This window comes from Ruditapes philippinarum, unplaced genomic scaffold (assembly GCF_026571515.1).
Source record: "Ruditapes philippinarum isolate M1 unplaced genomic scaffold, ASM2657151v2 ctg667_1_1_1_1, whole genome shotgun sequence".
Classification (NCBI taxonomy): Eukaryota; Metazoa; Mollusca; class Bivalvia; order Venerida; family Veneridae; genus Ruditapes; species Ruditapes philippinarum.
Genome location: NW_026859933.1, coordinates 144,408 through 161,741, shown reverse-complemented (window position 1 = coordinate 161,741; position 17,334 = coordinate 144,408). Strand labels below are relative to the sequence as shown.

Here is a 17,334-nt window from a genome sequence, read left to right as displayed (position 1 = left end):
TGGAAGTCGGTGGTTGCAATTAAAGTCAAAATAGTTGCTATGGCAAGTCACTACATGGTCTTTATGGAAAGTCACTGGGAAGTTTTTAGTTGCAGTTGAAAGTTAATGGTTACTATGTGAGTCACTGCTTGCTTTGGGAAGCAGTTGGTTGCCATGGAAGACTATGGTTGCTATGGAAAATCACTGGTCGCTATGGAAGTAAATGGTAGCTATGGAAAGTCACTTGTTCTATGGAAAGTCAATTGTATGGAAGTCAATGGTTGCTATGATACTCAGTGGTTGCTAATGGACATCACTTGTTTCCATGGAAGTCAATGGTCGCTAAGGAAAGTCACTGGTTGCTATGGAAAGTAAGTGATTGCTATGGAAGTCAATGGTTGCTATGAAAAGTCAATGGTTGCAATATTGATAACTGGTTGAGCACTATGAGAGGTCAATGGTTTTCATGGAAAATCGCTGGTTGCTTTGGGAAGTTAATTGTTGCTGGTTGCTATAGAAAGTCAACGGCTGCAATGGAAATTAATGGTTACCATGGAATGTCACTGGTTGCTTTGAAAGTCATTGGTTGCTTAGGAAGTCACTGGTTGCCATGGAAAGTCTATGGCTTCTATGGAAAAGTACTGGTTCCTATGTATAGTCACTGGTTACAAAAGAGATCTATTGTTGCCATGGAAAGTCAATGGCTCCTATATTGGTCACTGCTTGGTCACTGCTTGCTATGGAAAGTCACTAGTTGCTATGTGAGTCACTGGTTGCTATGAGAAGTCACTGGTTGCTATGAAAGTCAGTGGTTGCTGTGGAAGTTGATGATTGCTATTGAAAGTCAATGGTTGCTTAACAAGTCGGTGGTTGCTATGGAAAGTCGCTGGTTGTTAAGGAAAGTCAATGGTTGCTAATTAAGCAAGTAAATGCTTGCTATGGAAATTCAATGGTTGCTATGGAAAGGCACTGGTTGCTATTGAGAGTCACTGGTTGCTATTGAGAGTCACTGGCTGCTAAAGACGTCTTTGGTTGCCATGGAACGTCAATGGCTCTGATTTAATCACTGATTGATATAGAAAGTCACTGGTTAATGTCAGAAATCACTGGTTTTGTGAAATGGAAATCGCTAGTTGCTATGATTAGTCACTGGTTGGTATGGGAAGTCACTGGTTGCTATGGAAAGTCACTGGTTGCTTTGGGAGTCACTGATTGCTAAAAAGAAAATAAATGACTCCCTTGGGCGGGCCGATTTTGACCCCAGGACTTTTATTTGAACAAACTTGGTCGACAACCACTAAAAGATGTTTCATGCTAAATATCTAAGCTCTAGCTCTTTGGATTTTTAAAGAAGAGTTTTTTTCTTTCGGTTGCTATAGCAACCGCATGGAATACAATTCTTTGAATAATTTTGAAAGGTGACCACCCAAAAAATTTTCCTGTGAAATTTGTATGAAATTGGCTTAGTGGTTTATGAGGCGATGTCGTTTAAAATAAAAGTTTACGGACGGGCGGACGACGGACTGGAGGACGCGGGACGAATTGCTATCACAAAGGCTAACCTTGTCACTTTGTGACAGATGGATGTACTAAAAATCCTTGCTGTTTCAAAATTCTTAAAACTATGTCATTTGAGTATACAAAAAAGTGTGGGTCACATCGGAAATATTCACTAGCTGGGTGAAAAGGTTTGACCGTCGTATTTCGGCATATTGGACCAAAGAGTTATAAAAATCTCAAAGATAAAGCGAGTTATTCAACGACAGTTTTGGGCAATTGAAACAGACGGGGAAAGAAACATCTCGGTGTTAGATGCTTTGTACATGCTCAAAACTGCCTGTTAAGCTGTCAGTCCTCAGACCTTTGCTGCCCCAGGCATGCCGGGTTCCAGCACTCTTCCATGTCTGATAATGTTTTTAATCTATATCAATGACCTACCTTTGTCTATGGAAAAAACAGAAACTGATATTTTTGCTGATGACACCACCCTTTCAACCTCTGATGTATCCCTTAACAGAGTTGTTGAATCTCTTACTCATGATCTTTTAAATGCCAACAAATGGTGTGATTTGAATTGCATGTCTATCAATGTTAACAAAACTAAGGTCATGTATATTTCCTCAAAACACAAGCAAAATTATATTCATGAAAGTAATCCTTTTATTTTATATAAAACAGAGCAAATTTATTGTAGCTCTGAAGAAAAATTATTAGGTATTAAAATTAATAACACCTTGTCTTGGCAAAGCCATATTGATAATGTTCTTAAAAAAATGTAACTCATTGTTACATTTATTATCACGTATAAAATTATTCATATCTATACCTGTACGTAAAAATGTTTTACAATGCATATATTTTACCACATCTTGATTATTGTTGGATAATAACGGTAACTGTACGTCTTTTCTAGAAGATAAACTCATTAAGTTCCAAAAGAGAGCTGCAAGACTAATTCTAGACAAAGATTATGACACTACATCTGCTGAACTTTTTTCTGAACTCCGCTGGATGACCTTTTCACAGAGGGTTGTTTTTTAAAAAGCTATTATGATGTTTAAAATAATGAATAATCAGGCGCCTTCCTATTTATTGAATAATTTCATTTTATCTTCAGATGTTCATACTCGCATTTTGCGTTCATCATCTGATTTTCAACTCTATACCCCTAGACCAAATACTGAACAATTTCGTAAGTGTTTTGTTTATTCTGGATCTTGTATTTGGAACGGCCTTCCTGATTATATTAAGTCTGCTACATCTGTTAACCATTTTAAAACCTTATACTTGAGGTATTATCACACATTCATGTATACAAATTGATAATCTCCTGTATGTATTTACATTTATGTATTTTAATAGTTTGATTATGTTACATTTATATTGTTCCTTGTTGAGAGCCTCATGGAAGATTGATATGTTTGTTCAAATGAGTTCTCTCGTTAAAAAATTCTTTATTATTATTATTATTATTATCAAATGACTGAGGTCGACCCTGAAGATAGATTACTTTTGTTTACTCTGAGGCATCTGACCACTTGTGTATCGTTGAAGCAATACACATCGGGTGTTGACAGCGTTCCAGCGTTCCAGTATGCGCTGATCTTGCTGACGAGGAAATAATAACTTTGTTTCACGTCAGTCTCGCGATGCAACACTGCCTGATGATAACGAATTAGGGTGATGTGCTGTCTACAAGACCGGAAGTGACCATTTTCGACGCCATGGACGGATTAGAAGTGGCTAGGGACTTCCTTCACTATCAAAAAATCGGGAGTTTTGCGGCGACAGAAAGGTCCATCACAAAATTAAGAATTATTAGTTCTATGTGCAGCAAATATTATCTTAGTGAAGCTTTACTGTACTTTATGAGATAAAACTCATGTAGATTTTGAGAGTGCTATAACATGTATATTTAAAACAAACTGGAGTTGATCTGATGCAGATAAAAACAGCAACAGCAATATTTTTAATTCTATATTTAGATTATTATTTCTTTAATTAAAACACCAGAAAATGACGCAAATCTGTAGTTTTCATCAGAGCGAATTGAAATATCATTACGAAAGTAATTGACAACCCAGACTGCTTGACCTTTGTTGACCTGTAACATACAATTACAAGTCCTAATTTATTGCTCATCTATATGTACATGTATGTTATATATTGAAAGCAGTATATATTATGAGGCTATCAAAACAGTTATTACGCTTATAAGACAGCTATTAAGATTTTTTTTCAATTGTAAAAAATAACTTAATTCCAAGAAAATAAACAAATAAAGTAAGATCTGTTAATAGATGCAGTTCACTTGTTAAACACTTAATTAATGAAACTTTTTTTATTTTTATGAATGTTTTCCTCACAGTTAATTCGTCATCTAAACTTCTTTTATTTATTGCATTTGTATATATATTTGACTTTGTTACATATGGCTTACACATATCTAGGAAATTGTTAATATATGATAGGACTTTAAATTTACTTAAACTTAGCTTCTTCCAATGAAGAAATCACTAACAGGTGAAAGTTAAAACGAATTAAATAATGACTAGATAAGACCTGTATAGCTGCAGAGTTTACTCCTTGTTGATCATGACCAGGTGCTACGGGATTAGTTATTGCATCAACAACGTTCTGACCGTCTACAACCAACTTAGCTACCATTTCAGCCTCGGAATATTCAGATATAACAAATGTAAATAGATAAATTCCGGAAACTGGTGCCGTGAAAACATGGGTATTTTGGTTGAATCCTCCACCAATATTGGACGCTACTCGGTTATAAGGTATTGCCTGGTTGATACCAATATGTGCTGCATTTGCGTCAATATATGCCGTGAATGCCACTGGCTGCTCTATATCACGTTTATCTGAAAAATAGTTTTAAAGATCCTGTATGTTGTGATCAAAGTGGTAAACCACACAAATTATATATACGTACATAATTATGCAAATAAAACAATTTTCAAACATCGAAGAATATGTAAAATACATGTATGTACTGCAAATATTTGTGCATATTATATGTAATCATTAAAACATATGCATTCAATTCTTATTGTAAAATTTGACTTAAATTTTATAGAAAATAATTTTTTATTACCTTCCTTTATTTACTTGAAATGTTAAATTAGGTAATATCTTTATAAATAATGCTTTGCTTTTTGGAACCTACAATATTGATAAATCTTAATTTGAGCATAATATTTATGGTTTAAAACCATAAAAAATTGTGTTACAGGATCTTTAAACTAGTCGTTTAGTCATACACTGTCTGCCATCAGCCATTAGGGATTTTAATCCTCTTCCATATGAAAGCCGTAATGTATAAATGAACGTGCAACATATTTTCGTATTTTCAAAATAATAAATGGATTTAAATTTTACAACGAAGCCTTTGAAACACATCTGCTGATGTTTCTAATTTTTATTTCACCATTATCATGATTAAATGTTGAATTCTGCTTAAGCCAGTCGGTAACTTGCATTTTCCATTACCGTCCATGAACAGGCTTAATCAAACCGAGCCTGCATTTGTCTTGTTGGTCTTTCTTTAGGGATTCTTTATTTCTCTCTATTTGAATATGTACCCTTGATAATTTATGATATTACTAGGAAAAAACAAAATTTATTCCACAAACTATGTGAAATTTACACAAATGGTTATGTCATTCCTGCGATGGTCATAAACGAAAGAAAAACTATATGATATAACGTCCTGAGTATTGCATTAGTCATGTTCATGTGCAGCGTCGCAGGTCTTAAATTTGGCTAAGTGTCTTGTACTATTTAACAGATACACATTAGTCAAATGTTACATGCAGATACACAGCGCCTGTTTATTGAGTTTTACAAAGGAATAATCGCTTGAAAATCGCGAAATACGCTGGATAAGAGTCGTTTTTGGAAAGTGATATCGCTTTCATATGCCGTCGTTCACAGTTGCATATGCATGACCAACAACTACAATATTGCATGTTTACGAGTCAAAATATAGTTGGATGCTGTTTAAGTAAATCAGTATAAAAAACTTCAAAAATATTTTGAAAGTTTTCTTAAATGATGTTACTGAGAAATAATAAATCTATGGAAAATACTTGTACATTTGTTATAATTGTTTTAAGTGCATAAATTTATGGTGGCTGATTTGGAACGTGCCAAACGGTGCGTTCTTATCGTCCTGTCGCTATAAAGATGCACGCCAAACGGCGCGTTGTCGTGCGGCGTGTTGTCGCGATGTCACATTGTCGCTCGACTCAAATCGAAGGATTGGCTTATAGTCAAGCGACAGGGCGACATCGCGACAACGCGTCGTTTGGCGTGCTTCGCTAGAGACAAGGCGACAAGGCGACAGTGCAACAACGCGCAGTTTACAACAAGACGAAAAGGCGACAACGATATAGGACAACGCAACGCGCAAAGTGTACCAAATCAGCCACCTTATGAAATTATCCGTCTGTCGATAATATAAACAGTGTGTTGCAGGTAACTCCCCTGATCAGGAGAGTAGCGTGACATTACAAACTACCAATACCAAAAAGATGGACTGGTAACTTTTCTTCTTCAGTCTTTGATTTTCCAATTGGAGTTTGTCGCAGCTTAATTTAAGCCTTCTTTATCACCAAATGTTGATAATAAATAATATATATGTAGTATATATATGTTTCCAGGAATTGGGCATAGCGCTGTTAAAGACATGTATTTGATTTAATTATCCTATACAAGTTAAACAAAAATTAGGTAAATAATACAAATATGTTTGTATCAAAGCATAATTACACTTACATGAATAGAACTTTTGATGGGGCGTTACAGCATAAGATATCTACACTTCCTTTTTCATTATACTAATGCAGAGATGCACACTACACCAACAGAATTAACATGTAGTTCATTCATTTTCGTACAAATTGGTGTTAAAATATGATACTCAAAAAACAAGCCCAAAAACTATTTATGTCTAGCACGTGCCTGTCGCATTCAGTGCTTTCGGTACTTTGATTAATGTCAGAGTAGTTAAAACGTGTTTTCAGAAAACTCTACACTAACATATATTTGAAGCACCAACTTAAAACATTAACAATGAAACTTTTGGTAGTCATGCAGATTATAAACAAGGCTTCCTTCTATTCAATGAACTCCTCTAGAGAAATAAAACTTAAGGAAAGAATGGTGCCTAATCAAATCACAGTTCACCATGTGTAACGTAGATATTTGTACAATATTTATTAAAGAAACATGTATATCCTCGAATGCCGAGACATAATTTAGCAAATTATTTAATACAAATAACGATTGAAATTAAATTACTGCAGGTTCTGCATGACATACTAGTATCCCAGATACTATTGATTATCACATACAAAGATGAAAATAACACATACAAAGATGAAAATAACAAAGATAAATTTCAAAATACATTATGCCCATTCAAGTGCAAATGCTCAGTTAACTGGTAAAAAATAGACATAACTTGACATTTTGCCATAATTGTGTTCAATTTTATTTTTTTACGATGAAAAATCAAACAATGATCCATGTTTCTATAAAATGTCGTTCGGTAACGCTCTATTTAAAAAAAAATATACTGAGGTAGTCTTTTTATGATTTATACAGTTTTTTATATTGATTCAACACATTTTTCATTATCAGTTATTGGTCAGTCACTATTATAATATAATTGCCAATCTTAAAAAATATATTACTAATTCAACTTAACTTGATAGCGATAAAGTCAGCAAAATGTCACTTTTTCTGCTACAAACGGCTTTCCTCAATTCAATAATATGCGTTAACGACAGATGAATCTTAATAACACAAATTTACCTTGATGGTGTTCAAGATTTTTAACAACATTTGTTAATTTGGCGACTTGTTTTTCCAAATAGTCCAGTCTCTCTTTACATTCTGATGAAGTGTTGCTTACGTCGTTATATGCAAGTGTTTTGTTAATAGCTATGAAAAACAAAGCTAGGAAAAATCGTCGACTGTACAACTCCATGGTCCTTTTTGTATTATTATGTCGTTCCAAATCTAGCATGTTTTCAGCGTTGATAAGAAATTTTAGGCCACCTTATCAACTAGCCTGAAAACTTTCCATTTCACATGTTTTCGTAAATTACCAAAAGATTCTTTGTTCTGCAGTGTCCACATGATTGTTTTAATGAGAAAACCCTTTAGAACAGTATTCCTCTAACTTTGTTTATTACTTATTTGGGTAATTAAGACAAACGGTAAAGGGTGTCACAAAGGGGGACATAATACTAATCAAATCATTAGACTAAACTATGAACAAAATGATCTAAAAGTGTATCAGGAATCGTATTATTGTTTGTGGTCACTCTGAATTGAACCACAAGTTAGTAAAGGTATTCTTAAAATAATTTGTAATAACAGAAGTATAGGTATATTTACACAGAGATAGCATTACGCCTTGTACTATAGGTTTCAAAGAATTTATTCCAGAAAGTTTGAAATTAGTGTTGAATGAAATGAAAACCTATTGCTTAAGTCTGAAATAAGTAGTTACTAGGTTACATGTACAGTATTCGTAACTTCTTTTGGCTCACACGTTTGTTTTTCTCCGAGTTTCAACAGAATGATTCTGGCAGAACATGATGAAATATAATAAATGTCACTTAAACTATATATTCAAGCCTCCCGTTTGATCTTGTAGTTGGAAAACAATTTATTCAAATTAAATCACTTACAATTAAATCATGACTTATCGGTGATTTCCCTACAGCAAAGATATTGACAAAGTTTGATCCTACAAAACTGACCTCTAGAGTGTTAACAAACTTTCCGTCTATGCAACAAAACCACCATTGTATATTATTTGCTAAGACAAAAGAATCATACATTGGACATATAGAGGGTCCCTAACACAAATGAAATAGGAATTTTTTGATATGGGAATATGCTGGAAATTAAGATGTACCTAAAACTTAAACTAAGGTTTAGGATAGTCCCATTATTCTTTGAAGTTTAGCTAAAAATCAAGTCTGTTCAACTACAATATCTTATACAAGTATCTTCCCATAGGTGTACACAAACGAATATCTTCCTTATCTTTGGTTTTAAGTTATTGCGACATGGTTAGGTTAATGTGTAGATGACTTTCCTGCTTTACTCTATTTCTCCTCCATACATCGTTAAAGGGTCAAAGAGTTACTAAAGTTGTGACAAGGTGCAAGAGACTCATTTTATAAGCAACAACCTGTCCACGGAGATATTTACAATTAGTAATATTCTCTGTTAAATAAGCTAAACAGTGAAATTCTCTAATGATACTTAGTAGTTGCGACATATTTTTTTTTTGGGGGGGGGGGGTGGGGCTGGGGAGGAGGGCAGGGCGGGGCTAGGGAGGGGCAGGGGGTTTGAGCACAAGAATTTTAAATGTTTCACTAAAATGCCTGATAATCTATCACATTTATCAGTTATGATATACTTGTTCTTGTGTTACAGGTAATTGGGATAATTATACTTAAATAATATTGACATCTTCATCAAATACTGCACAGAAATATAAGTTATCTAATCAATACAAAAGTTTTTTTTACATACACCATCAAATGGAAAGAATGCAAGGCTATATAATACAATTCTTAAGAATTAAACAAATTGCAATATTTCAAAGGCATATTGTGCCTCAGAAATTAATATGTTTGCCTTCTATAGGAGCAATCATCAGTTTCATCATGTGAAAAATGGTTATAAAGTATATTTGATGTTAACCTAATGAAGAAAGGGGCACTGAATGCGAAATTATTTATCATAGAAGTAAAATGTAAACAAAGCAGTATTTTGACTTCCACATCAAATCACTATAACAGTAATAATTTCCAAAAGCTAAAGAACCAAAGGATGAGTTCAGTAATTGGCAAATGAGTAACTTTAGGAACCAATAACAGGACACTTAAATTAATAACCTTTTCAGAAATGAAAATATAAGCATTTTTTTATTATAATGGGACTTTAAAGAAAGGGCAAATTCTTAAAAATTCTACAGTCATACATATTTTACAGTAGAATTTTTCTAATGAACAACAGCTTTTTCCATTTTATATTACATAATTAGTCAGTAAATTAAAAAGGACCCCTTTTTATTTTTCATGTACGATTTTTGAGTATGTTTTTAGACCATAATTTTGTTATTTCATGGACAATACAATATTTCCCCTCATCAGTATGTGTTTTTTTTTTTAAATAATGAAAAGATTTCTACTGAGATCAGGAAAGTTAAGAAAAACTTTACTTCTTGTTTACATAGTGATATACAGGACATATCAGACTTTATAATTCTTAAAATTTATTTACATTATTAGGATGCCAGTTTAATACAACAATTCTGAAGCCTCACAAATCTGTCTCTATGATCTAATGTTATAATCAACTTATTCAGAAAAAAAAATCCATATATATATATATCCAACCAAGCACCTTGTACAATAAAAAATTCATTAAGTAAAGGGATTTCCAGATACATTGTTAATAAAATATCACCAATACTAATTTACACTTATTCAATTACAACACTGCAAGTTGTAACATCGATATTCATAGGACAGTTGTGATCTTTATATTATCTATATCAAATCAACTTTATGAATTATTTTCTGATTAAATCAAACAAAACAAAATCCCACATTTTTATGAATTTGGAAGGTTGACTGTTATATGACCCTGTAGGAATGGTTGATTGTTATATAAAACTGGAAAAAGTGATCCCTTGGAAGCATTAAAAACAGCAAAATTACATAAATATTGCAGATTCCATTTGATTGAGCCTGTACTTCAGGAATAATGAAACAAGAGGGCCATGATGGCCCTGAAGTCGCTCACCTGTATATAGGCCCCCGGAGCGGGGCCAGTTTAAACCCAAGGGCTTTTATTTGAACAAACTTGGCAGACACCCATTAGAAGATGTTTCATGCTAAACATCTAAGCTCTAGCTCATTGGGTTTTTTAAAAGAAGATTTTTTAAGTTTTTACTATACACATATAGTTAAAATCAATGACATCCCTGGGGCAGGCCAGTTTTGACCCCAAGGCTTTTATTTGAACAAACTTTGTAGACACTTACTAGAAGATGTTTCATGCTTAATATCTAAACTCTAGCTATTTGCGTTTTTTCAAAGAAGACTTTTAAGTTTTTGCTATACACATATAAGGAAAATCAAAGACACCTGGGACGGGGCCAATTTTGACCCCAGGGCTTTTATTTGAACAAACTTGGTAGACACTCATTAGAAGTGTTTCATGCTAAATATCTTAGCTCTAGCTCTATGGGTTCTTTAAAAGAAGATTTTTTAAGTTTTTACTATATGCATACAGGGAAAATCAATGACCCCCTGGGGCTGGGCCAATTTTGACCCCAGGGCTTTTATTTGAAAAAACTTGGTAGACACTTATTGGAAGATGTTTCATGCCAAATATCTAAGCTCTAGCTCTTAGGGTTTTTTAAAAGAAGATATTTAAAGTTTTTTCTTTTGGTTGCCATGGCAACCAGAGTTCTGCATGGAATTAAATTCTTTGAACAATTTTTAAAGGTGACCACCAAAGGAACATTCCTGTGAAGTTTGGATGAAATTGGCTTAGTGGTTTATGAGGAGATGTCATTTAAAGTAAAAGTTTACGGACGGACGACGGACGAAACGCGATCACAAAAGCTCACCCTGTCACTTTGTGACAGGTGAGCTAACAAATGCAACATCCCTCATGCACCCTAGCACCAGCTTGAGCCGTACTCAATTTTCAACACTAAATAGTGCTTGACTCAATGGTCCCAAAGAACAAGAAAAATATACCAACACTGCAGTGAAGTACATGGCAACTTTTTACGGCTGCCACACAGCACTTAACACCTGCTGTTGTAAAGTATAAATATCTGGAAAAAAAGTGACAAGAGGGCCAAAATGGCCCTAGACTGCTCACCTGACCCATCAAACTCATCCGAGCAATTACCAAGACAAGCATCCTGACCAAGTTTCATGACAATTGAGTCAAAAATGTGACCACTAGAGTGTTAACAAGTTATTTTTCCATCTTTGGGCGGTGTGACCTAGCTTTTGACCCCAGGTGATCCATATTCAAACTTGACCTAGAAATTCCAGACCAATTTCCTGGATCAAAATAGGAGCCAGAAGAGTGTTAACAAGATTTTTTCTATTTTTAGCTCCTGTGACCTAGGTTTTCATCCGAGTGACCCATGTTCAAACTCATCCAAGCAATTACCTAGACAAGCATCCTGACAAAGTTTGATGATGATTGTGACAAAAATGTGACCACTAGAATGTTAAAACAAACAAATGTGGATGGACAACAGACATTCAATAATCCTAAAAGCTCACGCTGAGCTAGGTCAGGTGAGCTTAAAAGTTAAATAAGTTTTTAACTGTTTATACTCTGCTATACAACTATACTGTACATATGCATCATTTAATAATGTGTTTACACGCCTGTGAGAAGTATCATTCAAAAGTAATAACTATTATTTGTCAACAATTTTATTTTCATGTGAAACAATATGCCATCTTTTATACATTTTCATATGTACATGTTTAAGTATTATATACAAGCAAATCAATTGAATACTAGTGATATAATATTAAAAAGCAAGATGACAAGACATTTACACAATATAAAAAATATCACATTATCAGAGGTACCATCCTATCTCAACAATGTCTTTTAAATTTACTATTCATTTTTCTGAGACATTTTTTGTTTTCAACACAGCAGAATGATATTACTGAATACTTTCTCAACAAAAAAAAACCACATGACAATCACAGATCAGTATCATCTCTCAACATGGCTTGAAGATTTGTCATCATCATCATCCTAAAAAATAAAACAGAAGTTATTAATTATGATAGAGTTTCTATTTCTTACAATATTTCAGTCCACATATCATACTTATATGTCACTTTAAACTCAGTGTTCCTGTGCTGTCTGATCATGGCTTGCACTGTTTGCTATTCAGTAGGAAGGTATTTTGAAGATTTTTCCTAAAAATAATAGCTTTATGCAGACTTAAAGATGAACAAGTCAATAGAGATATATAGTGTGGTATGGACTAAAAAGATGTCAAGTCATCCTACATGATTGTATATACATAATAATTATTGGGGGCGTCCATGGCCCGAGTGGTTAAAGCCACTTGCCCCTCACTGCTGTGGGTTCAAGTCCTGGCATGAACTTTGGATTCTTTCATGTGAGGAAGTTATCCAGCTAGCTTACAGAACATCGGTGGTTCTACTTAGGTGCCCTTTTGTGCCTGAAATAATGCATGGAGGGGCATCTGAAGTCTTCCTCAACCAGTAAAACTGGAATGTTGCATATGACCTATACTGTGTCAGTGTGACGTAAAACCCAATTAAACAAACATAAACATAATATTATTTAATATAATTATATAGATGTAGCAATCAATCATCTTCTGAGATTTATTATTTTAACTAAGAGAAATAGTTTAGATATTATATTTTTTTCTTTACAGTAACTTATCATGATATGTTTTTGTATTCATGTTTATCTTTTGTTATAACTAACATAATTTACCTCATCAGCCAAAGCAAGTTTCTTGTAAAGTCCATAATTTGTTCTCTGAAATCAAAAAACGAAATGAATTATTGAAATAAGAAACATAAATTGTACACATGTATCGTCAATTGTTGACCTCCTAGCACACCTTTTTTATGTTTAATATCATTTCATTCATATTATCAAAATATTTCCTAGTGTAGACAACAGTTAAAATCTTTCATAATAAATACTTGGTATATGATTGTTTTAAATCTTCCAATATAAATCAAGCAAGTGATTTCAAATTCTCTTGATGCACAGCAGAAAAAGGGGTCAAACAACTACTGACCTTAGACCTCTAAAAGCAACCTTGGAACTAGGGGTCTAGGTATTATGTATAGAACACTGTATCATCATGCTTAACATTTGTAACAAGTTATTTCAAATGCGTGAGACTAAAAAAGGTGTTGGAGCACATCATTAAATACTGTATTGTGGTATATACAGGACAAGGCACTGGAATAATTTAATCAACTTTTTGTACTGCACTTTGAGACAGCTAATTCATCTCCTCACACTGATTAATAAACAATTATGAATGAAAAATGTAAGAATGGCCAAAAAAAAAGTGATAATAATTTTACTACTTGTGATCATGATTTCTGATTTTCTAAAGGTACAGCTCCAACATTGAAGTGAGTTACTGTATAAGTGGATATTTATGCGCCACAGAAATTTTGCGACTGTCAAAAAGTTTTTGCATGCGGAAATATTTGCGAAAATATGATTTCTTGAATATAATACTGTTTTTCTGATATCAATAATAAAGCAGGTACTTGTAAGAATATGCCGTTATTGTAATCCTTCTATTCAGTTGTTCAATACTTTATAATTTATATAATTGTTTGAAATACACATTGTTTGACAAAGGAGCTGATCACACATTTCTTTGTCATATTTTGAAACACTCTTTTGTTATATGAATAACCTATAGTGTTATGAACACATAATTATACTGTATTATTTAAACATTTGTGATTTGTTAAGTCCAAACTTAAAGAAACAAGCAATGCGAAATACTAATCTCAGTACATGAACAGTCAAACTTATTGATGTAAAATACTGTATAAAATCCTGTTTTCAAATGATAGAAGAAAGTTTGCCTAAACAGAAATAATTTTTGCGTGATCAAATTTTGCGAATAATTTCAACTAGCAATAATCGCAAACATTCCACTTATACATTAAATCCATTTCAAAATCTCTTGATACATGACTGAGTTATGGACCGGACAACATTTTCTAACTGCTGACCCTTGACCTCTAAATATGACCTTGACCTTGGTGCTACAGGTCTTTGTCTTTCACAAGACATACTGTCTCATCGTGCTTAACATTTGTGACAAGTTATTTTATAATCTCTTGATGCACGACAGAGTTGTAAGCCGAAAAAGGATTTTCTATCTGCTGACCTTTGATCTGTAAGTGTGACCTTGATCTTGGAGACAGTGGTCTAGTTCATTTGTAAGACACATCATCACATCATGCGACACATTTATGCCAAGTCATTTCAAAATCTCTATATACATGATTGAGTTTAAACACACACACAAAACTCAGACTGACAGACATACAGCCAGGCGTAAAACACTATATGCCCCCTTGCAATTATCATGGTTGATGCATAAAAATGAAGCTAAAATTGTGCATTCTAAGACAGAATTTTCTTGGTATAACATAATAAAAGACATATCATATGGCAGCATGTGTGACATTGTTAATCAACTCATCAAACACAATCTTACACCTAGACTATCATCCCAGAAGAGTTCAGAACATTCTGTACTTGGGTTAACAACATTAACGTCACATACCAAGCCAAAGGATATTTACAGATCTTTCAACCTCCCAACGTTTTAGGGATAAAGAGGTGTTTAACCCCTCGAAACATTGAAGGTTGAAAACTTTGTGGATTAGATAATCATAAAATAATTGTTTCCAGAGTGATATTTATAGAGAAACATTTTTTATACAAAAAAAAATAATAAACAAGAGGGCCAATATGGCCCTGAGGTCGCTCACCTGTATATAGCCCCCCCCCCCCGGGCCAATTTTTACCCAAGGGCTTTTATTTGAACAGACTTGGTAGACACCCATAAGAAGATGTTTCATGCTAAACATCTAAGTTCTAGCTCATTGGGTTTTTTCAAAGAAGATTTTTAAGGTTTTTGCTATACACATATAAGGAAAATCAATGACCCCCCGGGGCGGGGCCAGTTTTGACCCCAGGGCTTTTATTTGAACATACTTGGTAGACACCTATTAGAACATGTTTCATGCTAAATATCTTAGCTCTAGCTCTTTGAGTTCTTTAAAAGATGATTTTTTAAGTTTTTACTATATGCATATAGGGAAAATCAATGACCCCTGGGGCGGGACCAATTTTGACCCCAGGGCTTTTATTTGAACAAACTTGGTAGACACTCATTAGAAGATGTTTCATGCTAAATATCTTAGCTCTAGCTCTTTGGGTTCTTTTAAAAAAAGATTTTTTAAGTTTTTACTATATGCATATAGGGAAAATCAATGACCTCCTGGGGCGGGGTCCAATTTTGACCCCAGGGCTTTTATTTGAACAAACTTGGTAGACACTCACTAGAAGATGTTTCATGCTAAATATCTAAGCTCTAGCTCTTTGGGTTCTTTAAAAGAAGATTTTTTAAGTTTTTACTATATGCATATAGGGAAAATCAATGACCCCCCGGGGCGGGGCCAATTTTGACCCCAGGGCTTTTATTTAAACAAACTTGGTAGACACTCACTAGAAGATGTTTCATGCCAAATATCTTAGCTCTAGCTCTTTGGGTTCTTTAAAAGAAGATTTTTTAAGTTTTTACTATATGCATATAGGGAAAATCTATGACCCCCTGGGGCAGAGCCAATTTTGACCCCAGGGATTTTATTTGAACAAACTTGGTAGACACTCATTAGAAGATGTTTCATGCTAAATATCTTAGCTCTAGCTCTTTGGGTTCTTTAAAAAAAGATTTTTTAAGTTTTTACTATATGCATATAGGGAAAATTAATGACCCCCTGGGGCGGGGCCAATTTTGACCCAAGGGCTTTTATTTGAACAAACTTGGTAGACATTCACTAGAAGATGTTTCATGCCAAATATCTAAGCTCTAGCTCTTAAGGTTCTTTAAAAGAAGATTTTTTAAGTTTTTACTATATGCATAAAGGGAAAATCAATGACCCCCCGGGGCGGGGCCAATTTTGACCCCAGGGATTTTATTTGAACAAACTTGGTAGACACTCACTAGAAGATGTTTCATGCCAATTGTCTTAGCTACAGCTCTTTGTGTTCTTTAAAAGAAGATTTTTTAAGTTTTTACTATATGCATATAGGGAAAATCAATGACCCCCCGGGGCGGGGCCAATTTTGACCCCAGGGCTTTTATTTGAACAAACATGGTAGACACTCACTAGATGATGTTTCATGCCAAATATCTTAGCTCTAGCTCTTTGGGTTCTTTAAAAGAATATTTTTTAAGTTTTTACTATATGCATATAGGGAAAATCAATGACTCCCTGGGGCGGGGCCAATTTTGACCCCAGGGCTTTTATTTGAACAAACTTGGTAGACACTCACTAGAAGATGTTTCATGCCAAATTTCTAAGCTCTACCTCTTAGGGTTGTTTAAAAGAAGATATTTAAAGATTTTTCTTTCGGTTGCCATGGCAACCAGAGTTCTGCATGGAATTAAATTCTTTGAACAATTTTTAAAGGTGACCACCAAAGGAACATTCCTGTGAAGTTTGGATGAAATTGGCTCAGTGGTTTATGAGGAGATGTCATTTAAAGCAAAAGTTTATGGACGGTCGGACGCCGGACGGACGCCGGACGAAAAGCGATCACAAAAGCTCACCCTGTCACTTTGTGACAGGTGAGCTAAAAAAATAAAAAAATAGTATCAAGCATACACAATAAAGACAAAAAAGTTTCATATAATAATGATAATCTCTTACCTTCAGATAAGGATAAACAAAGTTCACTTGAACATAATCTGTATTGAACGCATACCATGTAAAAATTGGAGTATAAATATAAAACCACATCTGAAATAAAGATGGAAATAAATGTTTAGGTATAGTATTAGTAATGTAAACTTTCAATCTAGCAATCAACAATCATATAAAAATGCCCATATTATAAAACAGCATTCTGGACAAGTTACAACTCTCAGAACTTTATAGTGGACAGTATGTCTTTGAAAATGTGTACATCAAAATCACATTATAAATATATCAAAATTCTTGACAG

The 17,334-nt window shown here is 33.9% G+C and overlaps 1 protein-coding gene across 1 annotated transcript; it reads right to left on the bottom strand.

Moving 5' to 3' along the window:
• Positions 1-3,443: 3,443 nt before the first annotated feature.
• LOC132758345 (complement C1q tumor necrosis factor-related protein 3-like) lies at positions 3,444-7,514 on the bottom strand. The gene is made up of 3 exons (XM_060749960.1): positions 7,309-7,514; positions 4,042-4,352; positions 3,444-3,583 (listed from the first exon to the last, which is right to left on the bottom strand). The coding sequence occupies exons 1-3, from the start codon at positions 7,481-7,483 to the stop codon at positions 3,461-3,463; spliced, it is 609 nt and encodes a 202-aa protein (XP_060605943.1). The 5' UTR covers positions 7,484-7,514; the 3' UTR covers positions 3,444-3,460.
• Positions 7,515-17,334: the final 9,820 nt, after the last annotated feature.

Coding starts and splice junctions, on each gene's coding strand:
- LOC132758345 (XM_060749960.1), bottom strand. CDS start 7,483: ATGGAGTTGTACAGTCGACGATTTTTCCTAGCTTTGTTTTTCATAGCT. Junction 4,353..7,308: donor AAATCTTGAACACCATCAAG/GTAAATTTGTGT, acceptor ACTATTTTTCAG/ATAAACGTGATATAGAGCAG. Junction 3,584..4,041: donor TAAACTCTGCAGCTATACAG/GTCTTATCTAGT, acceptor TGTATGTTACAG/GTCAACAAAGGTCAAGCAGT.